This window comes from Oncorhynchus nerka, linkage group LG9a, assembly GCF_034236695.1.
Source record: "Oncorhynchus nerka isolate Pitt River linkage group LG9a, Oner_Uvic_2.0, whole genome shotgun sequence".
Taxonomy (NCBI): Eukaryota; Metazoa; Chordata; class Actinopteri; order Salmoniformes; family Salmonidae; genus Oncorhynchus; species Oncorhynchus nerka.
In genome coordinates, this window is record NC_088404.1 from 93,321 (window position 1) to 113,967 (window position 20,647).

At 41.7% G+C, this 20,647-nt stretch overlaps 1 protein-coding gene across 1 annotated transcript in view; it reads right to left on the reverse strand.

Annotated features, from left to right (window-relative positions):
- The window catches only part of vwf (von Willebrand factor), a 174,424-nt gene that overhangs the window by 28,043 nt on the left and 125,734 nt on the right, over nucleotides 1-20,647 (reverse strand). The window contains 7 exon segments of the mRNA XM_065022171.1: nucleotides 98-137; nucleotides 3,961-4,089; nucleotides 4,212-4,310; nucleotides 12,876-12,992; nucleotides 13,266-13,306; nucleotides 13,539-13,722; nucleotides 15,559-15,675. Of these exon segments, the coding sequence (XP_064878243.1) occupies nucleotides 98-137; nucleotides 3,961-4,089; nucleotides 4,212-4,310; nucleotides 12,876-12,992; nucleotides 13,266-13,306; nucleotides 13,539-13,722; nucleotides 15,559-15,675 (727 nt within the window).

The following is a 20,647-nucleotide window of genomic DNA, read 5'->3' on the forward strand; positions in this document are numbered from 1 at the left end:
CACTCAGTATCGACACACACACACACACACACACACACACACACACACACACACAAACACAAGGTACGGACACGAACACCCTGTAGATGATACTCACACATCTCACAGCAGCTGGTTCCTATCTGGCTGATCTTCCCCTGAACACAGAGACGGTTAGACATATCATATCATATCAAACACAACAGAGACATATCATATCATATCATATCAAACACAACAGAGACATATCATATCATATCATATCAAACACAACAGAGACATATCATATCATATCATATCAAACACAACAGAGACATATCATATCATATCAAACACAACAGAGACATATCATATCATATCAAACACAACAGAGACATATCATATCATATCATATCATATCATATCAAACACAACAGAGACATATCATATCATATCAAACACAACAGAGACATATCATATCATATCAAACACAACAGAGACATATCATATCATATCAAACACAACAGAGACATATCATACAGATGGTGAAGTGTGATTCATCACTCCAGAGAACACTTTCCACTGAGTCGAATGGCACCAAGCTTTATACCACTCCAGCCGACACTTGGCATTACGTATGGTGATCTTAGGCTTGTGTGTGGCTGCTTGACCATGGAAACCCATTTCATGAAGATCCCGACAAACAGTTCTTATGCTGACGTTGCTTCCAAAGGCAGTTTGGGTCTCGGTAGTGAGTGTTGCAACCGAGGACAGATGATTTTTCAGCACTCGGCAGTCCCATTCTGTGAGCTTGTGTGGTCTACAACATCGCGGCGACATTTCCACTTCACAATAACAACACTTACATTTTACCGGGGAAGCTTTTGCAGGGCAGAAATTTTACAAACTGACTTGTTGGAAAGGTGGCATCTTATGACGGTGTCACGTTGAAAGTCACTGAGCTCTTCAGTAAGGCCATTTTACTACCGATGTTTGTCTATGGAGATTGCATGGCGGTGTGCTCAATGTTATACACCTGTCAGCAACCTGTGTGCCTGAAATAGCTGAATCTACTAATTTGTCCGCATACTTTTGGACATGTAGTGTATGTTGTGCTGTAATGTGTAAAATGTGGTAGTGTTGTGGTTGGATGTGGGTTGTGTTATGTTGTATTGAGGGTTAGTGTTGTGGTTGGATGTGGGTTGTGTTATGTTGTATTGAGGGTTAGTGTTGTGGTTGGATGTGGGTTGTGTTATGTTGTATTGAGGGTTAGTGTTGTGGTTGGATGTGGGTTGTGTTATGTTGTATTGAGGGTTAGTGTTGTGGTTGGATGTGGGTTGTGTTATGTTGTATTGAGGGTTAGTGTTGTGGTTGGATGTGGGTTGTGTTATGTTGTATTGAGGGTTAGTGTTGTGGTTGGATGTGGGTTGTGTTATGTTGTATTGAGGGTTAGTGTTGTGGTTGGATGTGGGTTGTGTTATGTTGTATTGAGGGTTAGTGTGGTTGTCATGTTGTATTGAGGGTTAGTGTTGTGGTTGGATGTGGGTTGTGTTATGTTGTATTGAGGGTTAGTGGTGTGGTTGTCATGTTGTATTGAGGGTTAGTGTTGTGGTTGGATGTGGGTTGTGTTATGTTGTATTGAGGGTTAGTGTTGTGGTTGGATGTGGGTTGTGTTATGTTGTATTGAGGGTTAGTGTTGTGGTTGGATGTGGGTTGTGTTATGTTGTATTAAGGGTTAGTGTTGTGGTTGGATGTGGGTTGTCATGTTGTATTAAGGGTTAGTGTTGTGGTTGGATGTGGGTTGTTATGTTGTATTGAGGGATAGTGGTGTGGTTGTCATGTTGTATTGAGGGTTAGTGTTGTGGTTGGATGTGGGTTGTGATGTTGTATTGAGGGTTAGTGTTGTGGTTGGATGTGGGTTGTTATGTTGTATTGAGGGTTAGTGGTGTGGTTGGATGTGGGTTGTGTCATGTTGTATTGAGGGTTAGTGGTGTGGTTGTCATGTTGTATTGAGGGTTAGTGGTGTGGTTGGATGTACAGTAGGTTGTGTTGTATTGTTGTCTTATATTAGGGTTAGACTTAGGTCTAGGTAGTCATAGGGAGTTTCTCAACATGTATACTACCGTGTTCTACCCTATCATGCTCTGAGTGCCTTCTCCCAGGACTTTCTCTGGAGGAGTAGAGTGTGGAGAACACATACAACTTTACATAGCCAGTAATCCCTATTGATTTACATTTACATTTACATTTAAGTCATTTAGCAGACGCTCTTATCCAGAGCGACTTACAAATTGGTGCTTTCACCTTATGACATCCAGTGGAACAGCCACTTTACAATAGTGCATCTAGGTCTTTTAAGGGGGGTGAGAAGGATTACTTTATCCTATCCTAGGTATTCCTTAAAGAGGTGGGGTTTCAGGTGTCTCCGGAAGGTGGTGATTGACTCCGCTGTCCTGGCGTCGTGAGGGAGTTTGTTCCACCATTGGGGGGCCAGTGTTATGCAGATGAGTGAGGACCCAACAGCGATTCAACAGAAACAGTCTTTTAATGTCCAAACAGGGAAAACATAAATCCTCAATCGTTACAGGAGATGTCCAAACAGGGAAAACATAAATCCTCTATCTTTGCAGGAGAGTCCTCCTTCTAGTAGTAGAGGAGAATTGCAGGTCTAGCGGCAACAGACTGCAGGTCCCTCAGGGTAGGCGCGGGCCGTAGAGGACAAAGACACCTGCTCACACGTAGCATCTAATAAAGAGGCAGATTACGACAGGACGGGACAAGGGCAAAGCAAACAAGAATCCGACAAGGACAGAAGCAGAAACAGAGAGAGAAATAGAGACTTAATCAGAGGGCAAAAGAGGAGACAGGTGTGAGAGAGTAAACGAGGTCGTTAGGAGAATGGGGAACAGCTGGGAGCAGGAACGGAACGAAAGAGAGAGAGAAAGATAGTAACCTAATACGACCAGCAGGGGGAAACGAAGAGAAGAGAAAGCACAGGGACAAGATATAACATGACAGCCAGAGCAGCGAACAGTTTTGACTGGGCTGAGCGGGAACTGTACTTCCTCAGTGGTAGGGAGGCGAGCAGGCCAGAGGTGGATGAACAGAGGTGATTTACTATGGGCTTGTGATCTAGACACACTGATTATTTTAGGTAGGTAACCATGACAATATTAACATTGCATGTATTTATTAACGCATCAAGAACAACTATTGATGTCAGGCAACATACGATATGTGATTCGACAACTTCTCATTCCGAAGTGTATTTTCTGTCGCTTCAGTTTAATTCCAGCCACCATTGTTTTCAAGAAATGTTGCGTCTTTTTTTACATGTTTGCGTCATATTTCTGTGCATACTTTCAGATGAAGCATCGACGCAAGCTTCAAAATATGAACAAATGGAGTACGCACCCGAGAAGTGTCCTCTGTACTCCGTTTTGCCACACTTTGATTTGGACTCATTCCGTGACCCTCCCGTGGTGCAATGTGCTCAAAGCATATTGTTGTTTGGTGGTGGTATTGTGGTTATAGCACTGTATCAAGGATTAGTGTTGGGGTTGGATGTGTTGTGATGAGGGTTAATGGTTGTGTTGTACTCTAGTTGTGTTGTGGGTATAGTGTTGTGATGACGCTTAATGGTTGTGTTATACTGTAGTTGTGTTGTGGTTATAGTGTTGTGATGATGCTTAATGGTTGTGTTGTACTGTAGTTGTGTTGTGGGTATAGTGTTGTGATGACGCTTAATGGTTGTGTTATACTGTAGTTGTGTTGTGGTTATAGTGTTGTGATGATGCTTAATGGTTGTGTTGTACTGTAGTTGTGTTGTGGGTATAGTGTTGTGATGACGCTTAATGGTTGTGTTGTACTGTAGTTGTGTTGTGGTTATAGTGTTGTGATGAGGGTTAATGGTTGTGTTGTACTGTAGTTGTGTTGTGGGTATAGTGTTGTGATGAGGGTTAATGGTTGTGTTGTGGTTATAGTGTTGTGTTATAGCCATACCCCCTGGTCCAGACAGAGTTGGCGGTCGAGAGGAGGGCAGGTGGTCACTCTGGTCTGGAGAACCAGATCTCCTTTACCGTTGACACCACAGGAGTATTGACTACAGCCTTCATTTAGACTACTGTTGACCTGTAGGGTTAGAGACAGGGGGTTAGAGTTTAAGTAAAGTTGAGTTGAGTTGAGTTGAGCTGTGTGTGTGTGTGTGTGTGTGTGTGTGTGTGTGTGTGTGTGTGTGTGTGTGTGTGTCTAACCTTGACAGTGATGAAGTGTCCGTCAGGTCGTTGGATGGTGCAGGCAGTGGCAACACAGCGACCACAACACGACTCTGGCACTTCTTCTAGAGTATAGCCCTGCAGCACACATGCACACATCTCTTAAAGTGATGTTACAAAGGCCATTTTGTTCCAGAATGCTCACCGCAGACAGCTAGAGTGGAGAGGTGAGAAACATGATGGTGGTGATGATGGTGAAGGTGGGGATGATGATGATGATGATGGTGATGATGATGATGATGGACTTAGTGATGATGATGATGGTGATGATGATGGTGATGGTGTTAGTGATTATGGTGATGGTGGTGATGATGATGATGATGATGGTGATGATGGTGAGGATGGTGGTGTTAGTGATGATGGTGATGATGATGATGGTGTTAGTGATTATAGTGATGGTGGTGATGATGGTGGCGATGATGATGATGGTGAGGATGGTGGTGTTGATGATGATGATGGTGTTAGTGATTATGGTGATGATGGTGATGGTGATGATGGTGGTGATGATGATGGTGGTGATGATGATGACCCCTCCTGTCTCAGCCTCCAGTATTTATAAAGCAGTAGTTTATGTGTCAGGGGGCTAGGGTCAGTTTGTTATATCTGGAGTACTTCTCCTGTCCTATCGGTGTCCTGTGTAAATTTAAGTATGCTCTCTCTAATTCTCTCTTTCTCTCTCTCGGAGGACCTGAGCCCTAGGACCATGCCTCAGGACTACCTGACATGATGACTCGTTGCTCGTTGAGATATCAGCTGATGTACAAAGGGCTATATAAATACATTTGATTTGATTTTGATGATTTGGTGATGATGGTGATGATGGTGTTAGTGATGATACCCATGCATATCCCACAAGACATGCCTCCAGAGGTCTCTTTACAGTCTCCAAGTCCAGAACAGACTATGAGAGGCACACAGTACTTCCGGCGCCGACAGAGATGGCCGCCTCGCTTCGCGTTCCTAGGAAACTATGCCGTTTTTTGTTTTTTTACGTGTTATCTCTTACATTAGTACCCCAGGTCATCTTAGGTTTCATTACATACAGTCGAGAAGAACTACTGAACATAAGAGCAGCGTCAACTCACCATCAGTACGACCAAGAATACGACTTTCGCGAAGCGGATCCTGTGTTCTGCCTTTCACCCAGGACAACGGAATGGATCCCAGCCGGCGACCCAAAAAACGACTTTGTAAAAGGGGGAAACGGAGAGGTCTTCTGGTCAGACTCCGGAGACGGGCACATCGTGCACCACTCCCTAGCATTCTTCTCGCCAATGTCCAGTCTCTTGACAACAAGGTTGATGAAATCCGAGCAAGGGTAGCATTCCAGAGGGACATCAGAGACTGTAACGTTCTTTGCTTCACGGAAACATGGCTCACTGGAGAGACGCTATCAGAATCGGTGCAGCCAGCTGGTTTCTCCACGCATCGCGCAGACAGAAACAAACATCTTTCTGGTAAGAAGAGGGGCGGGGGCGTATGCTTCATGGTTAACGTGACGTGGTGTGATCATAACATACAGGAACTCAAGTCCTTCTGTTCACCTGATTTAGAATTCCTCACAATCAAATGTCGAACGCATTATCTACCAAGGGAATTCTCTTCGATTATAATCACAGCCGTATATATTCCCCCCCAAGCAGACACATCGATGGCTCTGAACGAACTTTATTTGACTCTTTGCAAACTGGAATCCATTTATCCGGAGGCTGCATTCATTGTAGCTGGGGATTTTAACAAGGCTAATCTGAAAACAAGACTCCCTAAATTTTATCAGCATATCGATTGCGCAACCAGGGCTGGAAAAACCTTGGATCACTGCTATTCTAACTTCCGCGACGCATATAAGGCCCTGCCCCGCCCTCCTTTCGGAAAAGCTGACCACGACTCCATTTTGTTGATCCCTGCCTACAGACAGAAACTAAAACAAGAAGCTCCCGTGCTGAGGTCTGTTCAACGCTGGTCCGACCAATCTGATTCCACACTCCAAGACTGCTTCCATCACGTGGACTGGGATATGTTTCGTATTGCGTCAGACAACAACATTGACGAATACGCTGATTCGGTGAGCGAGTTCATTAGAACGTGCGTTGAAGATGTCGTTCCCATAGCAACGATTAAAACATTCCCAAACCAGAAACTGTGGATTGATGGCAGCATTCGCGTGAAACTGAAAGCCCGAACCACTGCTTTTAATCAGGGCAAGGTGACCGGAAACATGACCGAATACAAACAGTGTAACTATTCCCTCCGCAAGGCAATCAAACAAGCTAAGCAAGGCCTTCTGTTTGTACTGGGTCTGAAGTTCAAATGTATGCAGATGATACAGTGATATATGTGCATGCAAAGAGCAAACAACAAGCTGCACAAGAACTCACTACTGTAATGGTCCAGGTTACAAAGTGGCTCAGTGACTCGTGTTTGCATCTCAATGTGAAAAAAACTGTTTGCATGTTCTTCACAAAGAGGGCAACAGATGCTACTGAGCCAGATGTCTATGTGTCAGGGGAGAAGCTCCAGGTGGTATCCGATTTTAAGTACCTTGGCATCATACTTGATTCCAACCTCTCTTTTAAAAAGCATGTGAAAAAGGTAATTCAAATAACCAAATTCAACCTAGCTAATTTCCGATTTATACGAAATTGTTTGACTACAGAGGTAGCAAAACTGTACTTCAATTCTATGATACTCCCCCACTTAACATACTGCTTGACTAGTTGGGCCCAAGCTTGCTGTACAACATTAAAACCTATTCAGTCTGTCTACAAACAGGCTCTCAAAGTGCTTGATAGGAAGCCCAATAGCCATCATCATTGTCACATCCTTAGAAAGCATGAGCTCTTGAGTTGGGAAAATCTTGTGCAATACACCGACGCATGTCTTGTATTCAAGATCCTTAATGGCCTGGCTCCCCCTGCACTCAATATTTTTGTTAAACAGAAATCCCAGACATATGGCAGCAGATCCACAAGGTCTGCCATGAGAGGTGACTGTATAGTTCCCCTAAGGAAAAGCACCTTTAGTAAATCTGCATTCTCTGTGAGAGCTTCCCATGTCTGGAATACACTGCCATCAGACACACATAACTGCACCACATATCACACTTTCACAAAATGCTTGAAGACCTGGCTAAAGGTCAATCAGATTTGTGAACATGGTCCCTAGCTGTGTGTTGCCGCTTTCCATGTTGTCTGTTGTCTGTAGCTTGTGAGGTGTGGAAACACTTTGTTGCTTTTATGAATTTTGTTTTGCTGCTTTTTGTTCTATGTTGCTCTGTCTGTATGCTATGTCTTGCTTGTCCTATGTTGCTATGTCTTGCTTGTTCTATGGTGCTATTGTCTATATTGTAATTGTTTTTAATAACCTGCCCAGGGACTGCGGTTGAAAATTTGCCGGCTGGCTAAAACCGGCACTTTTACTGAAACGTTGATTAATGTGCACTGTCCCTGTAAAAATCAAATGAACTAAAAAATAAATAAAAAAAGCGTCAGTATAGAGACAAAGTAGAATCTCAATTCAACGGCTCAGACACAAGAGGTATGTGGCAGGGTCTAGAGTCAATCACGGATTACAAAAAGAAAACCAGCCCAGTCACGGACCAGGATGTCTTGCTCCCAGGCAGACTAAATAACTGTTTTAACCGCTTTGAGGACATTACAGTGCCACTGACACGGCCCGCAACTAAAACAATGCGGACTCTCCTTCACTGCAGCCGACGTGAGGAAAACATTTAAACGTGTCAACCCTCGCAAGGCTGCAGGCCCAGACGGCATCCCCAGCCGCACCCTCAGAGCATGCGCAGACCAGCTGGCTGTTGTGTTTACGGACATATTCAATCAATCCCTATCCCAGTCTGTTGTTCCCACATGCTTCAAGAGGGCCACCATTGTTCCTGTTCCCAAGAAAGCTAAGGTAACTGAGCTAAACGACTACCGCCCCGTAGCACTCACCTCCGTCATCATGAAGTGCTTTGAGAGACTAGTCAAGGACCATATCACCTCCACCCTACCTGACACCCTAGACCCACTCCAATTTGCTTACCGCCCAAATAGGTCCACAGACGATGCAATCTCAACCACACTGCCCTAACCCATCTGGACAAGAGGAATACCTATGTGAGAATGCTGTTCATCGACTACAGCTCGGCATTTAACACCATAGTACCCTCCAAGCCCTCTCCTGTACTCCCTGTTCACCCACAACTGCGTGGCCACGCACGCATTCAATCATCAAGTTTGCGGACGACACAACAGTGGTAGGCTTGATTACCAACAACGACGAGACGGCCTACAGGGAGGAGGTGAGGGCCCTCGGAGTGTGGTGTCAGGAAAATAACCTCACACTCAACATCAACAAAACTAAGGAGATGATTTTGGACTTCAGGAAACAGCAGAGGGAACACCCCCCTATCCACATCGATGGAACAGTAGTGGAGAGGGTAGTAAGTTTTAAGTTCCTCGGCGTACACATCACAGACAAACTGAATTGGTCCACCCACACAGACAGCATCATGAAGAAGGCGCAGCAGCGCCTCTTCAACCTCAGGAGGCTGAAGAAATTCGGCTTGTCACCAAAAGCACTCACAAACTTCTACAGATGCACAATCGAGAGCATCCTGTCGGGCTGTATCACCGCCTGGTACGGCAACTGCTCCGCCCACAACCGTAAGGCTCTCCAGAGGGTAGTGAGGTCTGCACAACGCATCACCGGGGGCAAACTACCTGCCCTCCAGGACACCTACACCACCCGATGTCACAGGAAGGCCATAAAGATCATCAAGGACAACAACCACCCGAGCCACTGCCTGTTCACCCCGCTATCATCCAGAAGGCGAGGTCAGTACAGGTGCATCAAAGCTGGGACCGAGAGACTGAAAAACAGCTTCTATCTCAAGGCCATCACACTGTTAAACAGCCACCACTAACATTGAGTGGCTGCTGCCAACACACTGACTCAACTCCAGCCACTTTAATAATGGGAATTTATGGGAAATGATGTAAAATATATCACTAGCCACTTTAAACAATGCTACCTAATATAATGTTTACATACCCTACATTATTCATCTCATATGTATATGTATATACTGTACTCTATATCATCTACTGCATCTTTATGTAATACATGTATCACTAGCCACTTTACCTATGCCACTTTGTTTACATACTCATCTCATATGTATATACTGCACTCAATACCATCTACTGTATCTTGCCTATGCCGCTCTGTACCATCACTCACTCATATATCTTTATGTACATATTCTTTATCCCCTTACACTTGTGTCTATAAGGTAGTAGTTTGGAATTGTTAGCTAGATTACTTGTTGGTTATTAATGCATTGTCGGAACTAGAAGCACAAGCATTTCCATCCTCTGTTAACCCTAACCCATCCTCAGTTAACCCTAACCCTAACCCATACTCTGTTAACCCTAACCCATCCATTGTTAACCCTAACCCATCCTCAGTTAACCCTAACCCATACTCTGTTAACCCTAACCCATCCTCAGTTAACCCTAACCCATCCTCTGTTAACCCTAACCCATCCTCTGTTAACCCTAACCCTAACCCATCCTCCGTTAACCCTAACCCATCCTCCGTTAACACTAACCCATCCTCTGTTAACCCTAACCCTAACCCATCCTCTCTTAACCTTAACCCATCCTCCGTTAACCCTAACCCTAACCCATCCTCAGTTAACCCGAACCCATCCTCCATTAACCCTAACCCCTCCTCTGTTAACCCTAACCCTAACCCATCCTCTGTTAACCCTAACCTATCCTCAGTTAACCCTAACCCTAACCCATCTTCAGTTAACCCTAACCCTAACCCATCCTCTGTTAACCCTATCCCATCCTTAGTTAACCCTAACCCTAACCCATCCTCCATTAACCCTAACCCATTGTCAGTTAACCCTAACCCCTCCTCTGTTAACCCTAACCCTAACCCATCCTCTGTTAACAACCTACCCACCATAGAGATGTGTTATTTTTATTTATTTTTTATTTCACCTTTATTTAACCAGGTAGGCAAGTTGAGAACAAGTTCTCATTTACAATTGCGACCTGGCCAAGATAAAGCAAAGCAGTTCGACACATACAATGACACAGAGTTACACATGGAGTAAAACAAACATACAGTCAATAATACAGTATAAACAAGTCTATATACAATGTGAGCAAATTACATTTACATTTACATTTAAGTCATTTAGCAGACGCTCTTATCCAGAGCGACTTACAAATTGGTGCATTCACCTTATGACATCCAGTGGAACAGTAGTGCATCTAAATCTTTTAAGGGGGGGTGAGAGGGATTACTTTATTCTATCCTAGGTATTCCTTAAAGAGGTGGGGTTTCAGGTGTCTCCGGAAGGTGGTGATTGACTCCGCTGTCCTGGCGTCGTGAGGGAGTTTGTTCCACCATTGGGGGCCAGAGCAGCGAACAGTTTTGACTGGGCTGAGCGGGAACTGTACTTCCTCAGTGGTAGGGAGGCGAGCAGGCCAGAAGTGGATGAACGCAGTGCCCTTGTTTGGGTGTAGGGCCTGATCAGAGCCTGGAGGTACTGAGGTGCCGTTCCCCTCACAGCTCCGTAGGCAAGCACCATGGTCTTGTAGCGGATGCGAGCTTCAACTGGAAGCCAGTGGAGAGAGCGGAGGAGCGGGGTGACGTGGGAGAACTTGGGAAGGTTGAACACCAGACGGGCTGCGGCGTTCTGGATGAGTTGTAGGGGTTTAATGGCACAGGCAGGGAGCCCAGCCAACAGCGAGTTGCAGTAATCCAGACGGGAGATGACAAGTGCCTGGATTAGGACCTGCGCCGCTTCCTGTGTGAGGCAGGGTCGTACTCTGCGGATGTTGTAGAGCATGAACCTACAGGAACGGGCCACCGCCTTGATGTTAGTTGAGAACGACAGGGTGTTGTCCAGGATCACGCCAAGGTTCTTAGCGCTCTGGGAGGAGGACACAATGGAGTTGTCAACCGTGATGGCGAGATCATGGAACGGGCAGTCCTTCCCCGGGAGGAAGAGCAGCTCCGTCTTGCCGAGGTTCAGCTTGAAATTAGGTGAGAAGGGAGGTAAAGGCAAAAAAGGCCATGGTGGCAAAGTAAATACAATATAGCAAGTAAAACACTGGAATGGTAGTTTTGCAATGGAAGAATGTGCAAAGTAGAAATAAAAATAATGGGGTGCAAAGGAGCAAAATAAATTAATTAATTAAATACAGTTGGGAAAGAGGTAGTTGTTTGGGCTAAATTATAGGTGGGCTATGTACAGGTGCAGTAATCTGTAAGATGCTCTGACAGTTGGTGCTTAAAGCTAGTGAGGGAAATAAGTGTTTCCAGTTTCAGAGATTTTTGTAGTTCGTTCCAGATGGGAATATGCCAGCACAGGCCCCACCGCACCACCGCACCACAGGCCCCACCGCACCACAGGCCCCACCGCACCACAGGCCCCACCGCACCACAGGCACCACCGCACCACCGCACCACAGGCCCCACCGCACCACAGGCCCCACCGCACCACCGCACCACAGGCACCACCGCACCACCGCACCACCGCACCACAGGCCCCACCGCACCACAGGCCCCACCGCACCACCGCACCACAGGCCCCACCGCACCACCGGCCCCACCGCACCACAGGCCCCACCGCACCACCGGCCCCAGGCCCCACCGCACCACAGGCCCCACCGCACCACAGGCCCCACCGCACCACAGGCCCCACCGCACCACAGGCCCCACCGCACCACAGGCCCCACCGCACCACCGCATACTTCTACATATTCTCCAGATTCATTCTCCAGATTCTTCATTCTCCAGATTCATTCTCCAGATTCATTCTCCAGATTCATTCTCCAGAATCATTCTCCAGAATCATTCTCCAGATTCAATCTCCAGATTCATTCTCCAGATTCATTCTCCAGATTCATTCTCCAGATTCATTCTCCCGATTCATTCTCCCGATTCATTCTCCCGATTCATTCTCCCGATTCATTCTCCAGATTCATTCTCCAGATTCATTCTCCAGAATCAATCTCCAGAATCAATCTCCAGAATCAATCTCCAGAATCAATCTCCAGATTCAAACTCAATATTCAATTTACAGATTCAATCTCCAGATTCAATCTCCAGATTCAATCTCCAGAATCATTCTCCAGATTCAGTCCCTAACATAGCCCACCTATAATTTAGCCCAAACAACTACCTCTTTCCCTACTGTATTTAATGTATATATTTTTTTGCTCCTTTGCACCCCATTATTTTTATTTCTACTTTGCACATTCTTCCATTGCAAATCTACCATTCCAGTGTTTTACTTGCTATATCATGTGTAACTCTGTGTCGTTGTATGTGTCGAACTGCTTTGCTTTATCTTGGCCAGGTCGCAATTGTAAATGAGAACTTGTTCTCAACTTGCCTACCTGGTTAAATAAAGGTGAATTTTTATTTTTATTTTTAAATGTCCTAGCTGTGGAAGAACATACAGCTCCCGGATTGGACTTCACATTCACCTGCAATGGAATCGCGACAGAGAGCGGTAGCCATATCCTTTCCATAACCCCAGAAGCAACATTACATACGGCAACTATGAACTGCCATAAGCAAGTAAGTTGATGATGATGGTGATGAAGGTGTGTTTACCTCAGGGCAGGCAGGACAGCTGATGCGTCGACAGGACAGCTTGTATCTTCTAACGGCTCCTTCCTCCACTGAACACGTGCAGTGAGTACAGAGATCCACCATCAGACTCTCCTCCGCCTACACACACACACACACACACACACACACACACACACACACACACACACACACACACACACACACACACACACACACACACACACACACACACACACACACACACACACACGTATGAATTTGAGTACGTCTGTGTGTGACATGTGCGTGTGTGTGTGTCTGTGTGTGATATGTGTATGTGATATGTGTATGATATGTGTGTGTGTGTGATATGTGTATGTGATATGTGTATGATATGTGTGTGTGTGTGTGTGTGTGTGTGTGTTGTCCTACTCCTATCACAGTGTGGTTGAGGACACAGGCGTCTTGAGGAGCTGCAAATAAAGAGACAGATAGTTCTGGTGTTATTCAGTCAAGGCGTCTCAGTTGTTTCATGTTTAATACACTGGAGCACATCGTAGATCAGTGAACAGAAATTGAGGAAAGGGAGTGGATACTTGTCTGTTTAAATAGCTCTAAAAGAATGTGTTCTGTTCTGCTGTTTGTAGCTAAATAGATGCCTCTTCTGGTTTAACATTGAAACTGCAGAATGGACTGTGTGTGTACCACAGTGGCAGCGTGGGCAGCAGTCGGAGGTGTCACAGCGTAGCTCGCTTCCCAGGGGACAGGAGGTGGGTTCTACTGACGGACAGCTGACGTTGGAGTGAGTGATGAAAACCTCTCGTTCTCCCACCAACACACACTGACGCTCCACACACACATCCTTTGCAGACCGCCACACCTCCCCCAACTAGAGAGACAGAAACACATCACACACAAAATATCAAACACACACACACACACAAATCCACCATGTAGAGCTGCTACCATCTCCGGGACCTGCTGTTTGACAATATCTCTCTCTACAGGACCTGCTGTTCGACCCTGTCTATATCTACAGGACCTACTGTTTGACCCTGTCTCTCTCTACAGGACCTGCTGTTCGACCCTGTCTATATCTACAGGACCTACTGTTTGACCCTGTCTCTCTCTACAGGACCTACTGTTCGACCCTGTCTCTCTCTACCAGACCTGCTGTTTGACCCAGTCTCTTTCTACCAGACCTGCTGTTTGACAATATATCTCTCTACCAGACCTACTGTTTGACCCTGTCTCTCTCTACCAGACCTGCTGTTTGAACCTGTCTCTCTCTACCAGACCTACTGTTTGACCCTGTCTCTCTCTACCAGACCTACTGTTTGAACCTGTCTCTCTCTACCAGACCTACTGTTTGAACCTGTCTCTCTCTACCAGACCTGCTGTTTGAACCTGTCTCTCTCTACCAGACCTGCTGTTTGACCCTGTCTCTCTACCAGACCTACTGTTTGACCCTGTCTCTCTCTACCAGACCTGCTGGTTGACAATATATCTCTCTACCAGACCTACTGTTTGACAATATATCTCTCTACCAGACCTGCTGTTTGACCCCGTCTCTCTCTACCAGACCTGCTGTTTGACAATATATCTCTACCAGACCTACTGTTTGAACCTCTGTCCCAGCTTAAATCTCTGGAAGACAAACAGGTTTCCTTCAAGAATTTCCCTGTATTTAGCGCCATCCATCATTCCATAAATTCTGACTAGTTTCTCAGTCCCCTCGGATGAAAAACATCCCCTCAGCATGATGCTGCGACCACCATGCTTCACTGTGGGGAAGATGTTCTCAGGGTGATGAGAGGTGTTGGGTTGGCGCCAGACATAGCGTTTTCCTTGATGGCCAAAAAGCTCCATTTTAGTCTCATCTGACCATCTGTACCTTCTTCCATATGTTTGGGGAGTCTCCCACATACCTTTTGGCGAACACCAAACATGTTTGCTTATTTTTTTTCTTTAAGCAATGGCTTTTTTTCTGGCCACTCTTCCGTAATGCCCAGCTCTGTGGAGTGTACGGCATAAAGTGGTCCTATGGACAGATACTCCAATCTCCGCTGTGGAGCTTTGCTGCTCCTTCAGGGTTATCTTTGGTCTCTTTGTTGCCTCTCTGTTAATGCCCTCCTTGCCTGGTCTGTGAGTTTTGGTGAGCGGCCCGCTCTTGGCAGGTTTGTTGTGGTGCCATAATCTTTCCATTTCAGATATTTTTTATAACCCATCCCTCATCTGTACTTCTCTACAACTTTGTCCCTGACCTGTTTGGAGAGCTCCTTGTTCTTCATGGTGTCGCTTGTTTGGTGGTGTTGGAGACTCTGGGGCCATTCAGAACATGTATATATATACTGAGATCATGTGACAGATCATGTGACACTTAGATTGCACACAGGTGGACTTTATTTAACTAATTATGTCACTTCTGAAGGTAATTGGTTGCACAAGATCTTATTTAGGGTCTTCATAGCAAAGGGCGTGAATACATATGCACGCACCACTTTTAATATATATATTTTTTTTTCATGTTATTTTTTTCATTTCACTTCACCAATTTGGACTATTTTGGGTATGTCCATTACATGAAATCCAAATAGAAATCAATTTAAATTACAGATTGTAATACAACAAAATAGGAAAAATGCCAAGGGGGTGAATACTTTTGCAAGGCACTGTATGCTGATGTGAAAAGGACTTTATAAATAAATGTGATTGATTGATTGACCTTTCTGAGTCGTCCGTCTGTCTGTGAGTCTCCAGGTATCTGTCCATCTGTCTCCACACAGCTGGTCTTCTTGCAGCTTCCACAACACTCACTGTCCGACCGCTGGTACACTGAGCCCTACACACACACACACAAATCAAATAAGTAATTTTATTTGTCACATGCACTAAACACAACTGGTGTAGACTTTACCATGAAATACTTGTTAACTAGCCTTTCCTAACAATGCAGAGATTAAAAAAAGAATACAAGACAAATAAAATACAATACACAAGAATGGAGCTATATACAGGAAGTACCAGTACCAGATCAATGTGGAACTATATACAGGAAGTTCCAGATCAATGTGGAGCTATATACAGGAAGTTCCAGATCAATGTGGAGCTATATACAGGAAGTACCAGTACCAGATCAATGTGGATCTATATACAGGAAGTACCAGATCAATGTGGATCTATATACAGTGAGTACCAGTACCAGATCAATGTGGAGCTATATACAGGAAGTACCAGAACCAGATCAATGTGGAGCTATATACAGGAAGTACCAGTTCAATGTGGATCTATATACAGGAAGTACCAGATCAATGTGGATCTATATACAGGAAGTACCAGTTCAATGTGGATCTATATACAGGAAGTACCAGATCAATGTGGATCTATATACAGGAAGTACCAGTACCAGATCAATGTGGAGCTATATACAGGAAGTTCCAGATCAATATGGAGCTATATACAGGAAGTACCAGTACCAGTTCAATGTGGGGCTATATACAGGAAGTACCAGATGAACGTGTGTAATGTATAGTGTGTGTAATGTATAATGTGTGTAATGTATAGTGTGTGTAATGTATAATGTGTGTAATGTATAGTGTGTGTAATGTATAATGTGTGTAATGTATAATGTGTGTAATGTATAGTGTGTGTAATGTATAGTGTGTGTAATGTATAGTGTGTGTAATGTATAGTGTGTATAATGTGTGTAATGTATAATGTGTGTAATGTATAGTGTGTAATGTATAGTGTGTGTAATGTATAGTGTGTGTAATGTATAGTGTGTAATGTATAGTGTGTGTAATGTATAGTGTGTGTAATGTATAGTGTGTAATGTATAGTGTGTGTAATGTATAGTGTGTGTAATGTATAATGTGTGTAATGTGTGTAATGTATAGTGTGTGTAATGTATAGTGTTTGTAATGTATAGTGTGTAATGTATAGTGTGTGTAATGTATAGTGTGTGTAATGTATAGTGTGTAATGTATAGTGTGTAATGTATAGTGTGTGTAATGTATAGTGTTTGTAATGTATAGTGTGTAATGTATAGTGTGTGTAATGTATAGTGTGTAATGTATAGTGTGTGTAATGTATAGTGTGTGTAATGTATAGTGTGTGTAATGTATAGTGTGTAATGTATAGTGTGTGTAATGTATAATTAGTGTAATGTATAGTGTGTGTAATGTATAGTGTGTGTAATGTATAGTGTGTGTAATGTATAGTGTGTAATGTATAATGTGTGTAATGTATAATGTGTGTAATGTATAGTGTGTGTAATGTATAGTGTGTATAATATGTGTAATGTATAGTGTGTGTAATGTATAATGTGTGTAATGTATAGTGTGTGTAATGTATAGTGTGTAATGTATAGTGTGTGTAATGTATAGTGTGTAATGTATAATGTGTGTAATGTATAGTGTGTGTAATGTATAATGTGTGTAATGTATAATGTGTGTAATGTATAATGTGTATAATGTGTGTAATGTATAGTGTGTGTAATGTATAGTGTGTGTAATGTATAGTGTGTATAATGTATAATGTGTGTAATGTATAGTGTGTGTAATGTATAGTGTGTGTAATGTATAGTGTGTATAATGTATAGTGTGTGTAATGTATAATGTGTGTAATGTATAATGTGTGTAATGTATAATGTGTGTAATGTATAATGTGTATAATGTGTGTAATGTATAGTGTGTAATGTATAGTGTGTGTAATGTATAGTGTGTGTAATGTATAGTGTGTGTAATGTATAGTGTGTGTAATGTATAGTGTGTATAATGTATAGTGTGTGTAATGTATAATGTGTGTAATGTATAATGTGTGTAATGTATAATGTGTATAATGTGTGTAATGTATGTGTATAATGTATAATGTGTGTAATGTATAGTGTGTGTAATGTATAGTGTGTGTAATGTATAATGTGTGTAATGTATAGTGTGTGTAATGTATAGTGTGTGTAATGTATAGTGTGTGTAATGTATAGTGTGTGTAATGTATAGTGTGTGTAATGTATAGTGTGTATAATGTATAGTGTGTGTAATGTATAATGTGTGTAATGTATAATGTGTGTAATGTATAATGTGTATAATGTGTGTAATGTATAGTGTGTATAATGTATAATGTGTGTAATGTATAGTGTGTGTAATGTATAGTGTGTGTAATGTATAATGTGTGTAATGTATAGTGTGTAATGTATAATGTGTATAATGTGTGTAATGTATAGTGTGTAATGTATAGTGTGTGTAATGTATAGTGTGTGTAATGTATAATGTGTGTAATGTATAATGTGTGTAATGTATAGTGTGTGTAATGTATAGTGTGTGTAATGTATAGTGTGTGTAATGTATAGTGTGTATAATGTATAGTGTGTGTAATGTATAATGTGTGTAATGTATAATGTGTGTAATGTATAGTGTGTGTAATGTATAATGTGTGTAATGTATAATGTGTGTAATGTATAATGTGTATAATGTGTGTAATGTATAGTGTGTATAATGTATAATGTGTGTAATGTATAGTGTGTGTAATGTATAGTGTATAATGTGTGTAATGTATAGTGTGTGTAATGTATAGTGTGTGTAATGTATAGTGTGTGTAATGTATAATGTGTGTAATGTATAATGTGTGTAATGTATAATGTGTGTAATGTATAGTGTGTGTAATGTATAATGTGTGTAATGTATAGTGTGTGTAATGTATAATGTGTGTAATGTATAGTGTGTGTAATGTATAATGTGTGTAATGTATAGTGTGTATAATGTGTGTAATGTATAAGTGTGTGTAATGTATAATGTGTGTAATGTATAGTGTGTGTAATGTATAATGTGTGTAATGTATAATGTGTGTAATGTATAATGTGTATAATGTGTGTAATGTATAGTGTGTATAATGTATAATGTGTGTAATGTATAGTGTGTGTAATGTATAGTGTGTGTAATGTTAGTGTGTGTAATGTATAGTGTGTATAATGTATAGTGTGTGTAATGTATAAGTAATGTATAATGGGTAATGTATAATGTGTATAATGTGTTAATGTATAGTGTGTAATGTATAGTGTGTGTAATGTATAGTGTGTGTAATGTATAGTGTGTATAATGTATAGTGTGTGTAATGTATAGTGTGTGTAATGTATAATGTGTGTAATGTATAATGTGTGTAATGTATAGTGTGTGTAATGTATAATGTGTGTAATGTATAGTGTGTAATGTATAGTGTGTGTAATGTATAGTGTGTGTAATGTATAGTGTGTATAATGTATAGTGTGTGTAATGTATAGTGTGTGTAATGTATAGTGTGTGTAATGTATAGTGTGTGTAATGTATAGTGTGTATAATGCCACATAGTGTGTGTAATGTATAGTGTGTAATGTATAGTGTGTGTAATGTATGGGTGTGTATAATGTATAGTGTGTGTAATGTATAGTGTGTGTAATGTATAGTGTGTGTAATGTATAGTGTGTATAATGTATAGTGTGTGTAATGTATAATGTGTGTAATGTATAATGTGTGTAATGTATAGTGTGTGTAATGTATAGTGTGTGTAATGTATAGTGTGTATAATGTATAGTGTGTGTAATGTGTGTAATGTATAGTGTGTATAATGTATAATGTGTGTAATGTATAGTGTGTGTAATGTATAGTGTGTATAATGTATAGTGTGTGTAATGTATAGTGTGTGTAATGTATAATGTGTGTAATGTATAGTGTGTGTAATGTATAGAGAGTAATGTATAATGTGTAATGTATAGTGTGTGTAATGTATAGTGTGTAATGTAGAGTGTGTGTAAAGTATAGAGTGTATAATGTATAGTGTGTGTAATGTATAGTGTGTGTAATGTATAGTGTGTGATGTATAAGAGTAATGTATAGTGAGTGTAATGTATAGTGTGTAATGTATAGTGTGTGTAATGTATAGTGTGTATAATGTATAGTGTGTGTAATGTATAGTGTGTGTAATGTATAGTGTGTGTAATGTATAGTGTGTATAATGTATAGTGTGTGTAATGTATAGTGTGTGTAATGTATAGTGTGTATAATGTGTGTAATGTATAGTGTGTAATGTATAGTGTGTGTAATGTATAGTGTGTGTAATGTATAGTGTGTATAATGTATAGTGTGTGTAATGTATAATGTGTGTAATGTATAATGTGTGTAATGTATAGTGTGTGTAATGTATAGTGTGTGTAATGTATAATGTGTAATGTATAGTGTGTGTAATGTATAGTGTGTAATGTATAGTGTGTGTAATGTATAGTGTGTATAATGTATAGTGTGTGTAATGTATAGTGTGTGTAATGTATAGTGTGTGTAATGTATAGTGTGTATAATGTATAGTGTGTGTAATGTATAGTGTGTGTAATGTATAATGTGTGTAATGTATAATGTGTGTAATGTATAGTGTGTGTAATGTATAGTGTGTGTAATGTATAGTGTGTGTAATGTATAGTGTGTGTAATGTATGGTGTGTGTAATGTATAGTGTGTGTAATGTATAGTGTGTGTAATGACATAATGTGTGTAATGTATAGTGTGTGTAATGTATAGTGTGTGTAATGTATAATGTGTGTAATGTATAGTGTGTGTAATGTATAATGTGTGAGATAGTGTGTGTAATGTATAGTGTGTATAGTGTGTGTAATGTATAGTGTGTATAGTGTGTGTAATGTATAGTGTGTGTAATGTATAATGTGTGTAATGTATAGTGTGTGTAACAGTAATGTATAGTGTGTGTAATGTATAGTGTGTGTAAATAGTGTGTGTAATGTATAATGTGTATAATGTGTGTAATGTATAGTGTGTGTAATGTATAGTGTGTGTA